Source organism: Tripterygium wilfordii, chromosome 16 (assembly GCF_013401445.1).
Source record: "Tripterygium wilfordii isolate XIE 37 chromosome 16, ASM1340144v1, whole genome shotgun sequence".
Classification (NCBI taxonomy): Eukaryota; Viridiplantae; Streptophyta; class Magnoliopsida; order Celastrales; family Celastraceae; genus Tripterygium; species Tripterygium wilfordii.
This window is the reverse complement of record NC_052247.1, coordinates 8,397,746-8,417,640: the sequence shown is the minus strand read 5'-3', so window position 1 is coordinate 8,417,640 and position 19,895 is coordinate 8,397,746. Positions and strand designations below refer to the sequence as shown.

The 19,895-nt window shown below is 37.4% G+C and overlaps 2 protein-coding genes and 1 long non-coding RNA gene across 6 annotated transcripts; 2 read left to right on the top strand and 1 right to left on the bottom strand.

Moving 5' to 3' along the window:
- Nucleotides 1-1,474: 1,474 nt before the first annotated feature.
- On the top strand, nucleotides 1,475-3,442 carry LOC119981200. 2 transcript variants are annotated; one of them, XR_005464071.1, is made up of 2 exons: nucleotides 1,475-2,534; nucleotides 3,207-3,442. It is a non-coding gene; the product is annotated as an uncharacterized LOC119981200 (long non-coding RNA). The 2 variants fall into 2 exon arrangements; XR_005464070.1 differs by having other exon boundaries at nucleotides 3,201-3,442.
- A 580-nt stretch (nucleotides 3,443-4,022) lies between these two features.
- On the bottom strand, nucleotides 4,023-4,851 carry LOC119981429 (pectinesterase inhibitor 12-like). Its single transcript, XM_038824530.1, has one exon. The coding sequence runs from the start codon at nucleotides 4,629-4,631 to the stop codon at nucleotides 4,062-4,064; it is 570 nt and encodes a 189-aa protein (XP_038680458.1). The 5' UTR covers nucleotides 4,632-4,851; the 3' UTR covers nucleotides 4,023-4,061.
- An 808-nt stretch (nucleotides 4,852-5,659) lies between these two features.
- LOC119980910 (regulator of nonsense transcripts 1 homolog) lies at nucleotides 5,660-19,395 on the top strand. 3 transcript variants are annotated; one of them, XM_038823745.1, is made up of 29 exons: nucleotides 5,660-6,328; nucleotides 7,961-8,212; nucleotides 8,290-8,460; nucleotides 8,579-8,629; nucleotides 8,803-8,895; nucleotides 9,048-9,143; nucleotides 9,298-9,348; nucleotides 9,428-9,546; nucleotides 9,988-10,096; nucleotides 10,774-10,896; nucleotides 11,002-11,073; nucleotides 12,443-12,514; nucleotides 12,613-12,679; nucleotides 12,970-13,112; nucleotides 13,199-13,270; nucleotides 13,348-13,476; nucleotides 14,267-14,422; nucleotides 14,817-14,930; nucleotides 15,025-15,123; nucleotides 15,206-15,283; nucleotides 16,058-16,192; nucleotides 16,535-16,609; nucleotides 16,759-16,876; nucleotides 17,045-17,418; nucleotides 17,504-17,566; nucleotides 17,666-17,737; nucleotides 18,039-18,170; nucleotides 18,262-18,381; nucleotides 18,541-19,395. In XM_038823745.1, exons 1-29 carry the CDS (start codon nucleotides 5,798-5,800, stop codon nucleotides 18,670-18,672), a joined length of 3,819 nt encoding a protein of 1,272 aa, XP_038679673.1. In that variant the 5' UTR covers nucleotides 5,660-5,797; the 3' UTR covers nucleotides 18,673-19,395. The 3 variants fall into 3 exon arrangements, with proteins under 3 accessions (XP_038679673.1, XP_038679674.1, XP_038679675.1); XM_038823747.1 differs by having other exon boundaries at nucleotides 6,192-6,328; nucleotides 8,110-8,212; XM_038823746.1 differs by lacking the exon at nucleotides 17,504-17,566.
- Nucleotides 19,396-19,895: the final 500 nt, after the last annotated feature.

Sequence of the window (19,895 nt, the reverse complement as noted above, 5' to 3'; positions counted from 1 at the left end):
TCATCTTTTATCTTAGCTTTTATGGTTGATTTTCATTGCTTGATGATGTATCTTGACTCTATGAGTGACTAGATTTCTTTACTAGGGTCTTAATGTAACCAAACCTTGAAGATTCAATAAATTTGGTTTACTTATTTCTTGATTTCTCTCTCTTATTGATTGTCTATGGGTGTGCTTAATATTTTTGGATGCTTGATCATCATCTAATAAATTTGTTACCTAGATTGAGACCGGAAGGAGATTTCTAGGGTTTACCTCAAGCCATAATATGGTGCATGAACCTTTGAAATATAGGGGTGTGACCTATGCAATCGCTAAATGGTTAATCCACAAATCTTAATGGATCTTTGTCTTTTGAATCTGATTGTTAGACATAACATGGATTAGAGATAGGGATACTTCCGGTGTGACTAGACATAGAGCATTGGATATGTTAGGGAGACCGATTGTCATTATTGAGAGGGGAATTAGAGATTAAGGGACCAAGGGATTTGAATTGGATAGGTGAGGTGAAATTAAATACCCTAGTGTTTTGCATCTTTGATTACATTTGTGTTTACTTAATTGATCTTTTATTCTTTGATTTAGTTAGTTAAAAACAAAACCAACCACTCATCCTTTTCACCCAATTTACATAGTTGTTGCTTGTTTGACATTGATTTAATTGTCAACATATTCTTATAGGAACGATAATTTACTCATCTCTTTATTACTTATGCGATTTGTACGCTTGCAATTAAATTCATATCATGGTGTTAATCTGTTAGATATGGGCATAATGGTGTTTCTTGAGCTTTAAGCACAGAGAGCATATTGCAGCAACATCAGAGTAACGACCTCCACAAACCCATGATAGAGGCAGGAAACCCAGGAATTTCAACTTGGTTTATTCAAAGAGAGGAAGATGATTCATATCACTACAAGAATTTCACGGATTACCAACCGCTTTTTTCCAACCGATTGTTTCCGTTGGAATTTCCAACCGAATTTCCCACCGATTTCCAACCGATTTGGATTATATCAGGATTTTCAAACTGATTGAACATCCGTTGGAAAATCGGTTGAAAAAATAAAATTTCCAACCATCGTTCCAACCGATAGTGTGGTTGGAAAAAAATAATGTATTATTTATTTTTTAAAAAAAGATTTCCTACTGAATATTCGATTGAAAAATAATTTTTAATTTTTTTTAACTAGCGAATAATATTCCAACCGATTAGTTCGGTTGGAAATTATTTCTTATTTTATTTTGCAGATTATTTTCCAACCAATGTTTATCGGTTGGAATTGATTTTATTTTTTTATTAATATGTACAATTTACTCATACATATATATAATTTAATATTTAATATATTAAAAATTATGTTATTAATATCCACCGTTGATATGGTTTATGAAATCCATTTTCACCATTAGATTAAACATTTAAAATAAAACATAAAAACATAAAAACCTAAAACCTAAATGGTCTCATTCAGTTTCTCAGACTTAGCCCTAGCTTTAGGGCAATCCCATCACAAATCGATTTCGCAGACGCGTTGTTTCGCTCCACGGCCGCATGTAGGTCTATGGTCGACTGGTGACACTGGTTTTGACCTGAGTTCGTCAAGACTCAGGTTAGGTCTCCATCTCAGTGTCTCTGCCTCTTCCTTTTGGTCTCTACTCAGGCTCTCGTGTTCGTCAACGACACAACAGTAATATCCTTCTTCGATGAGGCTTGTGGATGCTTCCTTTCTGCCATTTCCTCCTCCAATCGGTTCAGATTCGCATTTATTTCCTATTTTGCAAAAAAGAAAAGTAAGCCCCCAAATCTTCTCTGTCTCTTTCTCGCGTCGTATAAGGTAAGTCGAGCTAACTATCTCGCACTGTCTCTGTAATATGCTACTCGTGTATTTCACGAGTGTGGCTCCTAGCTTTGAATTTTCTAGATGAGTTTTGAATATGTCATCTCGTATTTGCAAGATTTGGGAGGTCTATTTACAAGCAGCTTGATGAATTGATTTGGAGTTTCGTAGGAGATTAGTGGACTTGCCTTTAATCTTTCTACAAGGTTTCAAACCTGGGATTGTTTCCAGTGACCATGTTTTTGCAATTATAAACCCCCCATAGGTACTCTCTTGTGCTCTGTTTCTCTGGAAAATATTCAAGAATTTATTGGTCACCTGCTGCAATAATCTCTTGGTAGCCCAAAACCAGTAGACACATGTCATTCTTGACGACTCATTGCAGAAGTGTCTTACATTGAGATCCAACTGAATGATTCTTACATAAGTGCCATTTGGATTAAGACTTTTTGAATCTTTGTTCTTTGTTTCAGCTACAAGAGACTGAAACTGCCTAGTGTCCTGGTCAACAAGGATAAGTTTTTCCAACATGCTTCCTTTCTTCTTGATGTCTGACATTCTCTATTTATGCAATGCTTCTTGATTTAGTCATTGACATGTAATAAATTTCTGAGGATATATCTATGCAGTTCAAGAATTTTTAGCTGCCCTTGTAATACTTGGTGTCAAATTGCTTTCATGCGTACCAGGTATGAAAGTCTTTATTTGTAAGCTATGTGATGTTGATGCTAAATGAATGATGGTTTCTCTGGAATGTTAATGAGGATCACTCTTCTTCGTACTGTGTTTTGAGTATGTATCTTAGAGAATATATTTCCATTAGTTTTGGTGGATTCAATTTGGGGATGAGACTAATGTTCATGCGTATGTGTCTCTGCTTCTTCTATTTTTAACAGGTTTTTGTTAAGTAGTTTATGCATATGTGTTCGTAATCATCATATTCATGAGACTTAATAGTCATTGCTTAATATAATCATCAGGATGTTGGGCTTTTTTGGGGATTAGTGCACTTCATGTTTTGCTTTGTTTCAATTACTGTTCAGAATCTTGGATCAACAATAATAGTTCTTTCAATAAGAGCTGGTGCGACAAGAAGTGAGTTAGACTGTTAAGTTTTAATGATTGATTAATGTGTATTGATTTGTATTCAGCTTTGCCTGAGTTTATGCATCTATGCTTCCCCTCATCTTCTGTTTTTTACGAGTTTTTGATGGTAGTTTATGCATATGCTTTTTTAATCATCATATTCATTTACACTGGTTTATGGGAATAGATGTAGCTAGCGTACATGTTGGTTTTGCCATGTCTGAAGTCTTATAGAAACTAATTCAAGTTATTTGCAATTGCAGCTGCAGCTGCAGCTGCAGCATCAACATTCACACGATTCATTTCGCAAATCAAGGCAAGATAATGAAGTGGTGATATTTATGAGGATGAGGAAGAGGAAGAGGAGGGAGGTGAAAATGAGAATGATGAATAGGATTGAATTTCTTTAAGTTAAGTTATTTAATTGAATCTTATGATAAATTGATGAAATACTATTTGATGTATTGGATTATTTGTTGAAATACTATTTGATGTGGTTTTAGATTCGTGAGTTTTCTATCTTAAAGAATTTTGAACAGGTGGCATAAAGTATAACTAAATTATTTTTTTTAATTTATTATAACATTACCAACCGATATATCGGTTGCAAATTACCAACCGATTCAAAATCGGTTGGAAAAATATTTCCATACCTATCAAAAAATATTCCAACGGAAAACAAAATTTTTACAACGGAAATATCGGTTGCAAATTACCAAGCGATTATAAAAACGGTTGGAAAAAAGTTTCCAACGAGGTATTTTCCAACGGAAATATATCGGTTGGAAATTGGTTGGAAAATAAGATTTCCAATCGATTTTTCCTACATTTCCAACCGATATAGCAGTTGGAAAATCGATAATTTCTTGTAGTGTATTGAGAATGGGAGGTAGTCTGGTTAGTCAGGTTGTCTGCTTAGGACTTTGAGGTCCAGGGTTTCATTCTCACCAGGGGGTTGGGATTTGGATAGTTTCCATCCGTTGTGTGGCCTTCATGCCCCTCGGGCATGACTTAGCGTGTGTATGGCCTATGGGCCTTAAAAAAAAAAAAATGATTCATATTCATTAAAATAAATACATGATATCGTAAAAATTAATTAATTTAATAACTTTATCAATCAATAATATTAATTAATGTAACATGTTTATAAAAGCAAGAGGAATCACAGTCAACTCAAAAAACACTTTGTTCTCCTTTTCCAAAGGAGACACCTCATGCGTACTATTACCTTGCTTTTCCTCATCATCAAACCCATCTTCACAAGTAGTTGATGCATCCATGGCAGAGCTCACCTCTACACTTGCTTTCTGATAATCATTAATAGTACTGGAATTGAAATCATTCCTTGCATCAACCAAAGTAGATTTTGCATCCAAGTATAGTTCGAGGCAGTCTTGTAAGGCACTCTCAGTATAATTGCTATACTTCTCCTCCTTTAAGAGATTAGAAATCTTGCAGCAAATGTTTGTTGCATTGGATATGGCTAGCTCAAGTGACACAACCACCAGTTCTTCAAGGTTGCTAGCGTTTTCGCTCTTTGGATTCGACTCGAGACACGCAAAGCAGAATTCGTAGCTTAAGTTTGGATCACCATTTGATGCTTCTTTGCAAGAATTTTGGACCAGATTATTACAACTTACTAGACATGTAAAGAGAAGAGGAGGAAGAAGAAGTAATACAAGAATGTTATACTTCACCATATTTAATTGAGTTCCTCGTCTTCTTTTTCTCTCTGGGTACGTACGTATTCAATGAATGATGGGTTAGGCTTTGATGATGCTAAAAGGGGAAGAATAATGTGGAACAATTATGGTGAACGAAACATGATTGTTCCTTTTGTTATCTGTTTTGGTGTATTTTTTGGGTGATATATATATACATGTCATGCAATATCGTTATAGTTTTGTATTGTCACGCCATATATACATGTCATGTACATTACATTTGCTTAATACACCAATACACACATGCATGCATGTAGCATACGATTTGTTTGCTTTGATGCCTGGAAAGTAGATATAAACGGCTCACGCAAAACTTTATTTGTATTAAGGCAGAGTGATCCACAAACGAAAGTTGATGTGCAAGCAACACCAAATATGGATTGAAAAAAATAATAAAGGGTCATTTCATATACACCAAAATTATATATATATATATATATATATTGTTTACAATTTTGATTTCATGAATATCTTATAATGACACGTCACTGCCTTTTGTTACGCACAAGTGTCTTAGTACTACCACTTGGCTAAGGCTTTGTAATAACTCTACTCTTGATACAAACGTTTAACTTGCATGTTCTTTAGACTTGTACGCCCAAAACACCCACTGGTAGGCTGGTGCAAATGGCCGATGGATATCCCCCATCTCATGTTGGGCCTAAAGTTGCTTACTGCCTTCCGGGATTTGAGATTGGTTGGCCCAATACTCATAAACCAGACGGTTTGGGCCCAAAGTTAACTTGCATCTTCTTACACAGCATGACTGATTGACTGTTACTGTTAGTTAACATTAATCAACAGTCATGGCGTGCGCTCTCACGTGCCCCAACCACCCAAACAACGGAAAATGGGAAATCAAAAGGTCCCTTCTCAGCAGGCCCCCCAGGATCTCCAGCCATTCACAGCGGCGCGTGATGCGAGTATAAAGACTTTCACTTTTTTGACATCACATCAGCCCCGACTCTCTGCTTCGCCTCCGCATTAGGGAAAAGGAAAAGACAAACAAAACCAACCAATCTCTCTCTCTAGTTTCTCCCCGAACCCTAACCCACTCCATTTTTTTTCTTCTTCCACTCCAAACCCTAACCCTACAAAATTGGGTGTGATTCGTTCTGGTAAGGGCTTTGTGTTTGATCGTGATGGATTCACAGCAGATTAACCTCTATGAGACTGCGTCGCAGCCCGACACAGGCACCGATGCCTACACTTTCCTTGAATTCAATACACAGGGCGAATCCGACTTCGACTACCCCGAATTCCAGTCCCAGGTGGCCTGGCCCACGCCCTCTGATTCTCTCGCCGCCTCTGACCACCGTGGGGGCACATCAGTATCGTCCGATCACCACTCTGAGTCCCCGGTTGTGTCTCCTGTCTCCGCGTCCACTGCGAAGGGTGGTGGGCGCGGTGGAGGTGTAGGATCAGGCGGGAACAGCAGTAACGGGACCAGTGCAGTGGAGGCTCTAGCGGCTGGGATGAGAGGGTTGAATTTTGAGGAGACTGGGGATGACGAGGGATATGAGTTCGGAAAGGGGGAATTCACTGAGCATGCCTGTAGGTATTGTGGCGTGTCGAACCCTGCCTGTGTGGTTCGGTGTAACGTTCCATCTTGCCGCAAATGGTTCTGCAATTCAAGAGGGAACACGTCTGGCTCGCATATTCTGAATCACCTAGTGAGTTTTTCGTGTGCTTTTTGTGCCTTAGTTTACTGCTTTGTTGACTGAGGGAGGATTAATACTTTTGGTTCTCAATCACTGCGTTGGTAAATGTTGCGTATATTTGACAGATGGATAGTGTATATTACATGCGTGAACTTAGAATTAAGAAGTAGTTCATGTTTTATTAAATTAGGATTTGCCTTGAGAATATTAGGTTGTAAAGATGGAAGGCATATCATTGATCACCACATTGGGGAATTGAATAGCAAAGAAATTATCAAAAATTAAAAAAACTTCTGTTGGGTTTTCGTAGTGATTAATGTGTTGTTGGAAAACTTATTAATGGATTTGGTACTTAGATTTGTAGATTGATTGTGGAGTTTGGATAAGAATATTAGAGCTGAAGATAGAAAAGGTTAAATTTAAGATGCAAAAAGTTAAATGCAACTTTAGGATTATTTATTTTCGAGCTCTGCATAACGATGGATAAATCGAGTGCATAGTGCATACTGTAATTTAGGTTAAAAATGATACTTGTGGCTGAGTGAAGATTTGAATAGAATAGTATGGGACACACAAGGCCTTAAGGTTTGTAACATTTAGAGAAATGAGTAAGAAATTGTTCTAATGATATGAGTTGATGTTGCTGAGATGAAAATATGGAAATACTTGAAAAGACGGAATAAATTATCCTCTTGGAACCTTGCAGTCAAGGTTGTCAAGGCTGACAAGATCGAATGGTTAAATCAGAAGATCTTATAAAATTTGAAAAATAATTGTAAAATAATAATATAACTTATTCTATACAAATAATTAACGTAGTATAATATTTTATATGTAATAAAAAATTAAAATATGATTATCATTTACTTATGGACATGTTATTATGGCACAAAATTGTAATTTTCTAAGACCTCCAAAATATTACGCAAAGCAAGATAAAAAAATCTAAAGAACAAATGTTGCAACTTGTATTTTCTACTTTCAATTCTAGATAGACTATGCATAAAACAAGTTGTGCAAAGGAGAGTTGTGGCAAGGCTAAACTAAAAGACTCGAAAATGTTGTTACAAAGACCAAGCCACCAGAATTTCATGTTTCTAGAGCAACTATCTGTAAAAAATTTACAGATGACTCTCTATTGTTGAAAATCCTGTCGTTTCTCTCAATACATATCATCAAGACATCACTGCAAAGATAACGGGGATTAGATATATAAGAACAATGAAAGAAATATATTTCAATGTCTTATTTGGTGAATTTAACGCAAGTGTCGATGATATGTCAACTTTTTGTATGAAGTGCTGTTGAGAATATCTTTTTGTTCATCTGTCTCTTATGAACAATTGCGAAGTACAACGCTTAAATTACTGTGCTATGTGGCGTGTCTACATATGCTGAATTTCTGAGTTGATTACGGGTTTGGGCCCTTGTTTTGGTAATTTGTTGTTCAATCAATGAATATCAAGATTTTGTTTAGGTTGTTGAATGCCGGTGAAGCTGATATTCATCTATGCTTTCCTTTAAGTTACCTATTGAAGCACATGTAGACTTTATGATAAAAAATGGCACCAGTAGATTTTATGATTGGAATGACTTCTCTCACAACCCCTCTAAACATTTTCATCTTTTTGGGAGCTTCTCCAGGTCCGAGCAAAGCACAAGGAAGTTTGTCTCCACAAAGACAGTCCTTTGGGGGAAACTATTCTTGAATGCTACAATTGCGGATGCCGGAATGTTTTCCTTCTTGGATTTATTTCAGCTAAAACAGAGAGTGTTGTTGTCCTTCTTTGCAGAGAGCCTTGCTTGAGTGTCAATGCATTAAAGGATATGAATTGGGACCTGAGTCAGTGGTGTCCCCTTATCGATGATAGATGTTTTCTGCAGTGGCTTGTAAAGGTTGGTATCTTTATTTTCTTATGTAGGGACCAGGATGGTTGGTGTTTCTAGAACTTGCTGACGGATCCGCTTTGTAGATCCCATCCGAACAGGAACAGTTGAGGGCACGCCAAATTAGTGCCCAACAAATGAACAAGGTAGAGGAGCTTTGGAAGACAAATCCTGATGCTTCCCTCGAAGACCTTGAGAAGCCTGGGGTGGATGATGAGCCTCAGCCTGTTGCCATAAAATATGAAGATGCATATCAGGTGCATATTTTAACAATCTTTTTTATAATTTAGGCTTGACTTGTGATGCTAGAAGTTCATATGAAATGTCCATGTAATGGCTAGGTTACTAATTCTTTGGTGATTTTTTCTCTTGCAGTATCAAAACGTATTTGCTCCGCTAATTAAGCTTGAAGCTGACTATGATAAAGTATGCCATCACTTTCTTGAATTGTCTTTTGAAGATGATTTTTTTTAATGAGCTTTTATTATTCTTAATGATTATGTCCAATGTTTCTCTTGGTTATTTGTACTTATTTCTCCTGTATTAAACATGTATTTCTTTGTGACATTTGGCACCTTACAGTCTCAGCTCTTTTGCAGACGATGAAAGAATCTCAGAGTAAGGACAATGTCACAGTTCGATGGGATATCGGTCTTAACAAAAAGCGTATTGCGTACTTTGTATTTCCGAAGGTTTCTTACTATCTTTATTTTACTCCATTGTTGTTAATGGTCGTGCATTTCTGTTTACTATTTTTTCTTTGGATGCTACTGATTTTTTGTTGACAACGGGTGTCTATGTATATTCCCCAATGCACATTAGTTAAACTGCTTCTGTTCTTCAGGAAGACAATGAGTTGCGCCTCGTACCTGGTGATGAGCTGCGACTGCGTTTCTCTGGAGATGCAGCTCATCCTGCTTGGCAGTCTGTTGGCCATGTGGTATGCCTCGTAACTACAGATATATGTCCTAGTCGGAATGTATTTTAATTTGATTCCTTTAGGGGATGACAATATGTTCATTTACTAGATCTGATTCTGCATTGTTAGATGTACCATTTAGTGGTGATAGCTAATTATATTTCTGTCGTCTCAGATCAAGCTAACTGCACAAGAGGAGGTAGCTCTTGAGCTTCGTGCTAATCAGGTACTTTTTCTTTAGTTAGTTCTCTGATCTTCAATTTTCTTGAGTTGAGTATGGTTCTTAACACTGTTATGTGACGCAGGGAGTTCCTATTGATGTGAACCATGGTTTGAGTGTCGATTTTGTATGGAAGAGTACAAGCTTTGACAGGATGCAAAGAGCTATGAAAACTTTTGCGGTAGATGAAACGAGTGTCAGTGGGTAGGTTCACAGGTTCCAATGTTCTGTCCATATATGCATACACTTCATTAAGTTGTTTAGCTAACTTTGAATGGCAGAAGGTTTGCTGCTTCTTTGTTTTTCCAGAAATTTATAACTGTCTATCTTAGCAATAGACCAGTTCGGCGGATTTTTTTGGGTTTTGGGTTTTCTTATATAAGGTCATCTGTATGTAAAGCTATATCGGAGTACTATTAGTTTTAGCTGGAATTCTGAACCCGAAGCCACCACTGAACTGACTCATTAACTTTAGTCTGGGTGGGCTGTAAGGGAACACTGTTCTTCCTGTAAAGCTACATTGTTCTACTATTAGTTTTAGCTCGTCATGCTTCCCCTCCTCGAGGTGGTCACTTTTAAATATTAGACTTGCGCTCAGTTGGAAATATATGTACTTGGTTTATCTGATGTGATGGTCTGGTTCAGGTATATATATCATCATTTGTTGGGCCATGAGGTTGAGGTTCAACTAGTTCGTAATACTCTACCTCGTCGTTTTGGTGCTCCAGGCCTCCCTGAGTTGAATGCTTCTCAGGTAATGCTATCTTCAATAAATAGTCTGGTCAACCTATTAACAATTTTTTGTCTGTTCAGTTTTGGTGCTCTGCTTACTGCTATTATATTTTATTCTGCTTCTTAGTACACAGGGTGTAAGTAGTTTTTGTTATGCTGAGGTCTGCAAAATTGGGTTACTTTATATTTCCTTTTTTATTTTTGTTTTGCTCGTTAGTGTCCTCCGGACATGCATGTCTATCAACTTTGTAATGGAAATATTAATAAGTTTCACAATTCAATTCCAGTTCACCTTCCTAACAGGCCAGTTTTATACCTTTGATTGCCCTGCTTTGGTCTAATACCACTGTGTTTTTTAAACCACAATCTTATCCATCTTCCATTAGATGTCTAATGGGAAATGTACATATATTTGTTTCTTCACTATGTTGGTTTTTTTAAGGGCCTGTCTATGTTACTATTTTGTTGCCCTTAATCACAACTAACTGGTCTACTGGCTCTGGCTTTCTTTATTAATAGAAAAATGCGACAAAAGTTAAAATTGTGACTTGAAATCAACGTAGCTGAGGTGCTTTGACATATGTTTCTCTCTCCATTTGTTCTCTAATACTACAGTTGGCTTGTTTATGAAATTTCCATTCCAGGGCTTAGTTTTCCAAGTTCCGCTGCTATCCATCATCTTACCATCTCCATTCACAGGTTTTTGCTGTGAAAAGTGTTCTTCAGAAGCCTATCAGTCTGATTCAAGGACCACCTGGCACGGGGAAGACTGTCACTTCTGCTGCAATTGTTTATCACATGGCTAAACAGGGCCAGGGACAGGTAAAATCTTTATATCTGTCATTTTCTTTTTTATTTTTAGGTTCTGGTTTTGTGCATTCTTTTTTATTTTTTAGATCACGACATAAGTTTGCATTCTTTTTTCAGGTTCTGGTTTGTGCCCCAAGTAATGTGGCTGTAGACCAGTTAGCTGAGAAAATAAGTGCCACTGGCTTAAAGGTAAAGAAGCAATGCTTTCCCCCGGTTCTATTTAATGCTTTTAAGTATGAAGTTGACCATGTGTTGCTGGAGCAGAAATCTCTAGCTTTATCCTATTTTTTTGACTGTACAAACATAGCTTGTTCCATTTGGAGAAGACTTGGATAACTAATGGGTTCAAGATGTGCATCAATTGGATTAATGGTTTTTAACAAGATAGTAATCTAATATCTTTGATTGTTTTAATTTCTCAAATATGTAATTCGGTATGTTCTTTGGTCGCACACCCTTGGTGCTGCTAATAAATATTTTTTATTCAAAAAAAGACTGAAAAGATAGTAATCAACTTATGAAGGTATACATTTTCTTTTTCGAAGACTTCACCTTATGAAGACATACATATTCTACTCGTTTGTCTTGCAAATTAAGAATGAAATTGTGTTTTCATGAGATGTGTTAGAATATAATATAAATGATGTGAAATGCCTCAACCCAACAAGTTAACTTATTGGGTTGAATGGCAAAGTAACTAATATTAACAAGATGCATTATTGTTTTACACGAGTGAGAATTTGCAAAATTATGTGGCGTTATTTTTTGGATATTATGAACATGTGTAATGCGTTCCTTTTGAAAAGTCATATACGCTGATAATTTTTTCCCTATCTCTGAGGTTATTAATATTGAAACTTGTGAGTTTTAAGAATATTTGGACATTATTTCCTTTTCAGAATCTATTTAGTGTTGTCAAATTTTGAGAGTTTAGCAAATGGTACTTGATTTATTTGTTTTCTTTTTTGTTATATAATGAATTTGATTTCATACGACATTTTTCTGTTTCATTCTCTGACTCTGATTAGTGTGGTCAATTGCAGTATAACTGATTCTTATAATTTAATGTAAGATTTCATATTGAAATCCAGTGCCTACTTTAAATTCTGAAATGGCAGTGATTGCATCTTCCACCATGTAATGTGGTGCAAATAAGTTACATCGAGCAAATCAGTTTGTTATCGGTATAGCAATTACCCTAATCTATTCTGAGGATGTGGAACCTCTATAAATTACACTGAATGGGATTAGAAGCCAAGATCTTTTTGTTGGCTCTAGTTTTTAGCTTTTCCTTCTCATAACATCAAGATTATGATAATTGAGATTGGTAAACAACTCCCGTTCGTGGACAAACATTATGTACCACCTTTTCCCCACATAATATGTGGAAAGGTTGTTTCTAGGAATTGAACATATGTGACCTCTAGGTTGCACCCCTGCAACTCTACGACTAGCCACATGTTCGCCTGGGTGACAATTGAGATTATGTATCCTAAATTTGTCTTGCATCGGTTGAATTTTTTGTTCCTGAGGACGTGGATAATACTATTTTCTTCAGGTTGTCAGGCTTTGTGCAAAATCAAGGGAAGCTGTGAGCTCCCCTGTTGAGCATCTGACCCTCCACTATCAGGTTTGTTGATATACTACATTTCGGTAAATACTATGGTGTAACATTTTCTTTATGGTTAGCGGTTTTTGGCATGATCCTTATCAGTAATGACATTATAGGTCCGTCACCTCGATACATCTGAAAAGAGTGAACTTCACAAGTTGCAACAACTGAAAGATGAACAAGGTATGTTTTTATTTCCCTAATTGATATTATGTATTTCTTTGTCAGGAAGTTGTAGTTTTCATATGTTGTAGATAGGCGGGCCAAAAAAGGAATGAATAAATGTAGTAAGGGTATTGACAAAATAGGATAAATCGGGAATTTAGGTTTAGATTGAATTGAATGCAGAAGAGAACTTCTCATAGTTTTCTTTATGAAGTTATGTAGCAAAATCAAAAAAAAATTCGAACTTTTAAGTAGCTATCTTGCAATTCTTAGGAGGTGTCACAAATTCTCTAATGTTCTATCTACAGGAGAACTGTCAAGCAGTGATGAGAAAAAGTACAAGGCACTAAAGCGAGCTACAGAGAGGGAGATTTCTCAAAGCGCAGATGTGATTTGCTGCACTTGTGTGGGTGCTGGAGATCCTCGATTGTCTAATTTTAGGTTCCGCCAGGTTGAAATACATTTATGGGAACTTTTGGATCTGAACTTTGATTTTCATTAAGGACCCTATAACTTATGTGTATTTATGTGTTTTAGGTACTAATTGATGAGTCTACTCAGGCAACGGAACCTGAGTGTCTTATTCCTTTGGTTCTTGGGGCAAAGCAGGTATGTTGGGATCAAATTTTATGTACAAGTCTTCTTCAGTATTACCACTAGTTCTCTGACTAAGATTTCTTTATTAGGTTATTCTTGTTGGTGACCATTGCCAGCTTGGTCCAGTCATCATGTGCAAGAAAGCAGCACGTGCTGGGCTAGCTCAGTCTCTCTTTGAACGCCTTGTTATGCTAGGTGTCAAACCAATTAGGCTGCAGGTAATTTAAAATTTCATAGTTTCTATTCCCTCTGTGCATGCGGCTCTGGTGTCCCGGTGGATGATGTGGATGTTAAAAGTCTTGAGACTTTGTGTCAATGTGTGTGTACTTGTTTAACAGCTGTCACATGCTTTTCCTTGAATTCCTTGGGGTATCTTATGAAATGCCATTGATGTGGTCTTAATTTGTTGTATGTTTACCTTGTTGTTTGGTGGGGACTGCATGATGGACCCCTTTTGATAATTATGATGTAAACATGTAGTAAGTGTGTCTTTTTGATGTGCTCTATTGCTGTAAGACATGGAGGCACATAAAAGGTGCTCTTGTGGTCTAGTGGTAGCCAGTTTCGTTTTCCCCCTCAGAAAGATACAAATTAACCACATACATTGCTTATTGAAAAAATGGAGATAACTCGTAAAATCGTTGGACATATGTTGATGCAATATGCTTATGAGGTGCCTGAATCATTTTTGAGTTCATTTTGCACTTCAGATGCTGGGAATATTTTTTTTCAATCTGAATGATAATTGGCTCATTGTGTTACTCTCTGGTACCATGTTGTTGTCCCCTTCTAGAAGGATGCTCTTGTTCCTACATTAATCTGTATGTTGTGCCGTTGATAGTTCTTGCTAACATTTTTCATTGAACATATGCTATCACGTTTCTTCACCACGTGGTTTATGAATGTATATTATGGTTTCCTTGTAATGTTTATCCAAATTCTTAAGTAGATACTATTGTACCTAATCTGTGTTGCACTCTGATATCATGTTTTGTGCCTTTATTTTAGGTTCAATACAGAATGCACCCATCTCTGTCAGAATTCCCTTCTAATAACTTTTATGAAGGTACCCTGCAAAATGGAGTTACGATAAATGAAAGGCTATCATCAGGCATTGATTTCCCGTGGCCTGTGCCTAATCGTCCCATGTTTTTCTATGTCCAGGTACTGTATTTTCTTTTTGGGCTATATCTTAAGCAATGCTTGTACTGCTTTTACATTAAGCCTCTTGTGATTTGGGGGATGAATTTTTTTCCTGGGGAACACTAAACCATATTTGACGGTCCAATTGGGAGAGTGCCTTTTTTAAAAAGGGTAGAGGGAATGAATAATTAGTGCAATAATATGCAAGCTCCTCCCAATGAACTTGCCTCGAACTCTCCAAAAAGGGCCCTTCTTATTAATGGTTGTACTTGTTAGCAAAGAAGTTAGGTGCACTTTATTTTGTTAATATATTGAGCAACACTCTCTTCCTACACTCTTGCTATCCCATTTCTCTTTTCAATCTCCTCTAAATTCTTCTTGATTATATTGGATAATTACTTATTTTGTATTTTAGATGGGACAAGAAGAAATAAGTGCCAGCGGGACATCCTACTTAAATCGTACTGAGGCTGCAAATGTTGAAAAGATTGTAACCACCTTTTTGAGGAGTGGTGTAGTACCTAGTCAGGTAGTTTGTGATCTTCTATGCATTGAACTTTTTTGACTGATGCAGATCAACTTTTGCGATTTGTGGGATTTTAATTTGCCTAAACTTCATGAAGATTGGGGTGATAACACCATACGAGGGGCAGAGAGCATATATTGTAAACTATATGTCCAGAAATGGTGCTCTCAGGCAGCAGCTTTACAAGGAAATTGAGGTGATTCATGGATATTGTTTGCCTGGTCTAGATGCAAATTTCTCTCCGGTTGCAGTTGTTACATACGATGTCTTTATTTCAGGTTGCAAGTGTCGATTCATTTCAAGGAAGGGAAAAAGATTACATTATTTTGTCTTGTGTGAGGAGTAATGAACATCAGGTTAGTTGTTTGATTGTTTACCCCTATTTTCTTGCTACTTAGTTAATATTGTTGTGCTGCATCTGCTAACAAGAGAGATCCTATTTAGAGATTGGACTTGATGCCTTTACCCCTAATTTACCATGCCAATCATAGGCCCCAATTTCTCAACTACTGCTACTAGTATTATGGACGGTTCACAAAAGAATGAGACTCTATTTGAACACCAAAAGGAGGTGGAGAATTTTACTTGCAAGTTATAATAATTAATATACCTCTAGGCCCCAGTTTCTGTATCTATCTTGCTTGTAAGTTATGATGTGTTAAGTAAAGAAATCATGGATGGAGTTCACTGAGATATCCAATTTCCTTTCCATTGAAGCCCTTAATGGTGTGATTGACGCTTGGTAATGTACTTTAAAATGAACTAAATCAATAGCTGTTCCAAAAATTTCATAGAACTTGACTAAGAAAAATAAAACTACTTTAAAATGAACTAAATCTAGATGCATGCCAGTGCACCACTGATTTCTTGCTGATGAATTGTCATATAAAAATTTTATATTTCTGATTTATTTTTCTGAATCAAGTTCTAAGGAATTTTCAGATCAGCTGTTGAAGAATTTCTATTTATACTGCAACTATGCGTGGCTATTTTTTGTTTTATTTGAAGTACTGAACTGTGATGTCATAGGTGGTTTAGCATTCCAAAAAAACCAGAGATACCATAGCGTGTTTGCAATAATTTTAACTTTGTCCTTATGAATCACTTACTGGTGTTCAAATGCTGAACAGGGCATTGGATTTCTTAATGATCCTCGTAGGCTGAATGTGGCATTAACACGTGCACGATATGGTATTGTCATTCTTGGGAACCCTAAAGTTCTAAGCAAGCAGCCGTTATGGAATGGCTTGTTGACTCACTATAAGGTATTTTTAGCTGCTCTTTTTTGTCATAATGCTAGTTGTAGATTAATATGGCTCTTCCTGTAACATATATGTTTGTCATCTGGAAGTGATTGTGGATTCTTGAGTTAGCTAATTGGTATTTGGATATCTCTGTAGTATGGTATGGTAATGTTAGGTGATAGTGAGATTACAGTTTACGGATTTTTTTTGAGTTAGCATTCTCCATTTTTCTGTTTTATCAAAAGAGAGAATTTGTTTCGATTCATTTCAAATTTTTTGTTGTTCAAGTTGTTGTGCTTGTCAAGATACTGTTTCTGTTACTTTGCAATATCTTTTCTCTAACATTTTCTTGTTAACTAATAGGAGCATGAGTGCCTGGTTGAAGGGCCTTTAAATAACTTGAAGCAGAGTATGGTTCAATTTCAAAAGCCCAAAAAGGTATGGTTATTATTAAAGGATACGTATTATCCAGTGGGTGATGATAAGATGATTGGATATCTGATCTTCTATTTATCTTATTTTAAAATTGATGATATGTAATAGAATAAATTTGTAGTGTTGTTCTTTTTGCTACTATTTGGATACAGATCTACAATGACAGGAGACTTTTCTTTCTTGGTGGACCTGGTATTGTACCTAATGATAACTTTGGGTCCAGTGCATCATCTACCCCAAATGCTGATAGAAGAAGCAGTCGTGCTAGGGGTATTGTACTATTTGCACTTTTGTTTGTGATATTTGTTTAACCACAATTTCTTGAGTTTGATATCCGTACATGAGGTTGGACTGGGAATTGGCTGAAGCAGACACTTGACTAGGTGGTCGTTTTTTCCTTCCTCTCTTGAGTAATAGTTTACTTGTTGCCAATTATAGGTTCCTATATGCCACCTGGGCCTCCTAACGGTACCCACAAGCCTGGAGTTCATCCTGCTGGGTTTCCTATGCCCCGTGTTCCAATTCCACCATTTCATGGTGGTCCACCTTCTCAGCCATATGCTATTCCAACACGTGGAGCTGTGCATGGACCAGTTGGAGCTGTTCCTCATGTCCCTCCAGCTGGAAGTCGAGGGTTTGGTGCTGGGCGTGGCAGTGCTGGTGCTCCCATAGGCAGTCATCTTCCTCACCAACAAGGCACACAGCAAACCATTGGAAATGTTGGGACTAATTTCAATTTTCCTGCCCATGAGAATCCGAATAGTCAGCCATCAGTTGGAGCTCCATTGTCTCAGCCTGGTTATGTTAACAATGTACGTACTGTTTCTCCCAAATCTTCTTCTCAATTGCCCATCATGTCTTTTAATTGTCGTGTTATGAGAGTGTTCTGGACTGTAGATGTCTGTTCAAGGTCAAAGCCAAACATTTCAAGATGGATTTTCGATTTTACACATGTCTCAGGTGTTTGTCTTTGGATGCATCATTACCCTTCTATATGCACATTAATTGTGTTATTTAAATCCATTTCGTTGTTTTGTCTTTCAATGGCCATCAAATCAGGACTTCTTGGGTGATGACTTCAAGAGCCAGGGATCACACGTTCCTTATAATGTTGCTGATTTTTCAACTCAGGTACTTGGATTAGAGATTGAAGTAATTAGGATAATTTAGTAACTTGTAGGTTGGAGTAAATAAGGTGGTGGTTCTTTTAAGCATTTCTTTCTAGGCAGTAAAAAACAAATATGCAATGAAAGGTCAGTTGTCTTTGGAAGTGTATGAAGAGAATATCTGGGGAATCTGTTTTTCTGAATGGCCATCTTTACCGTATTCTATAGTTTTCTTTGAATACCATACTACTCTCTGCAATAACCTCTTCTGGCATGGATGACTATGCCTAGTCTTTATGATGACTTGTCACCAAATTGCTTTGCAGGCTTCTCAGAGTGGATATGCTGTTGATTATGTTACACAAGGAGCACAAGGTGGTTTTCCGGGAAACTTCCTCAACCAGAATTCTCAAGCTGGATACTCCCGATTTGGCTCTGGAAATGATTTTATGTCCCAGGTTTGATCAATGCATACATTATCCCTTGTTTCAAACGGTAGTTTAAGTGGTTATCATTTTCCCAACCAATTGAACTGCTTCTGTGCCACAGGACTACATGACTCATGGATCACAAGGGCTCTTCACTCAGGTTGGCTTTAATGACCCCTCGCAAGATGATTCGTCGCGAAACCACTATGGTGTGGCCAATCCCAGTCCGCTTCAATCCCAGGTTCCTTCCTTTACCAATTACTAGAATGGTTAAATGTGAAGTTGTTAGGAATCATTTTACTTCAATTATGCATCGTGCTTTAATTTTTCAGGGTTTAAGTTTACTTGCCTGGTAATTTCGTATGGTAGATAGAATTTAAGTTGACCGATATGTTTGCAGGGCTTGATGAATTCTCTTTACTCCCAGCCTTTTGCCCATTACAACGCGCAGACACTGAACTTGCAGGCTCCACAACAGCAGCCTCAGCAAGGTCAAGGCTCTCAAAACCAGAACCTTCATTACAATGGTTAACAGGCGATAGGGACACTTGTTTATGATGGGTTATAGTCTTGGTTTTCAGCCACTTGGTTTGTGCTGTCGTGTGTGCTCAAATATATTCTGCTCTACTGGGAAGCAGTAATTGCTGAGCTTTCGGAGGCCAGGCCGACTCATTATGGAATGCATAGTAGCTACTGGAATTTGGAAATAAGAGAAATAAGTCTGCAATGGCTACTGGCCCGAGGAAATCAGGGCGGCACATCAGAGGCTGATAACAAAAGGATAACCCAAATTATGTGCTTCAAGTTGTGTTTGGAGAACGGAAGTATTTTTTCGAAGGGAGAGCATTACATGTATGGTTTTGTCGAAAGGGTTTGGTCTTTGAAGAGGAATGCCCGCTTGACTCTCGAAGATGAATACATTTTTCATAGGGAAGCAGGTTAATAGTTAATTTTTTACAGCAAGCGGGGGAAAGTAATGACCAACCCTTTCAGCTCTTTCCGGACATGTAAGTATACTCTTTTAATGATATTGTTCATCAGACGATGACGATATCTTAATAGTGTGTCTGGATGCAGTTAGTAGTCATTTGGTATAGATACACGTATGGAATTGGTTTCCATGTGAAATACGCTTTACCTTCGCCCCAGTTGTTGAGGTTAAAAGGGTCCTTAAATTGTAAGGAAAGCATAGTAAAAAGTTACGAGTAAATTATGATTGATGATAATGAATGATTTTAGTGCTGTGTTATGTTGATGCTGCTCTTGATTTTCAGTTTACTCGTGGTTGATATCATGCTACGGCTGGATGATTCTGCTGGATTTTTTTTCCCTCTGTAGAGTGTAGATTCCAGTCATACAAAATATAGAATCTGTAGCTCTTTTTATTGTCAAGTTGAGCCTCCGCTATATCATACACGGCAAAGTCTCCACATTCCCATCGTTGCCCTCTGTCAGCAGAGTACAACTCTAACGGAATAGACTTGGAAACTGGACGACCCCAAAATCACGACTGGGCAACTTCGCGAGGCACTAACTGGCAGCCAAAATGCAACGTCGCGAGGGTTCAGAGCGGCAGAGTTAATGTCCTGTTCCTCCTTAGTCTTCTAAGTGCCTGTTTGGCAGGGCGGCTCTGCGGTGCCAAACAGGGCCTCAGCGGAGGCGGCAGCTTATTTTTTTTTTCATTTTTTTTGTGTGGGACTCACGTATCATGATTTTTTGAATTTTTTACATAATTTAATGTGGGTCCCACAACTT

Bases quoted from the DNA above. Each gene is read 5' to 3' on its own strand.
- LOC119980910 (XM_038823745.1), top strand. From the start codon at position 5,798: ATGGATTCACAGCAGATTAACCTCTATGAGACTGCGTCGCAGCCCGAC. The intron at 13,113-13,198 runs GTTGAAATACAT...TATGTGTTTTAG, and splicing joins CTAATTTTAGGTTCCGCCAG to GTACTAATTGATGAGTCTAC. The intron at 17,738-18,038 runs GTACTTGGATTA...ATTGCTTTGCAG, and splicing joins TTGCTGATTTTTCAACTCAG to GCTTCTCAGAGTGGATATGC.
- LOC119981429 (XM_038824530.1), bottom strand. From the start codon at position 4,631: ATGGTGAAGTATAACATTCTTGTATTACTTCTTCTTCCTCCTCTTCTC.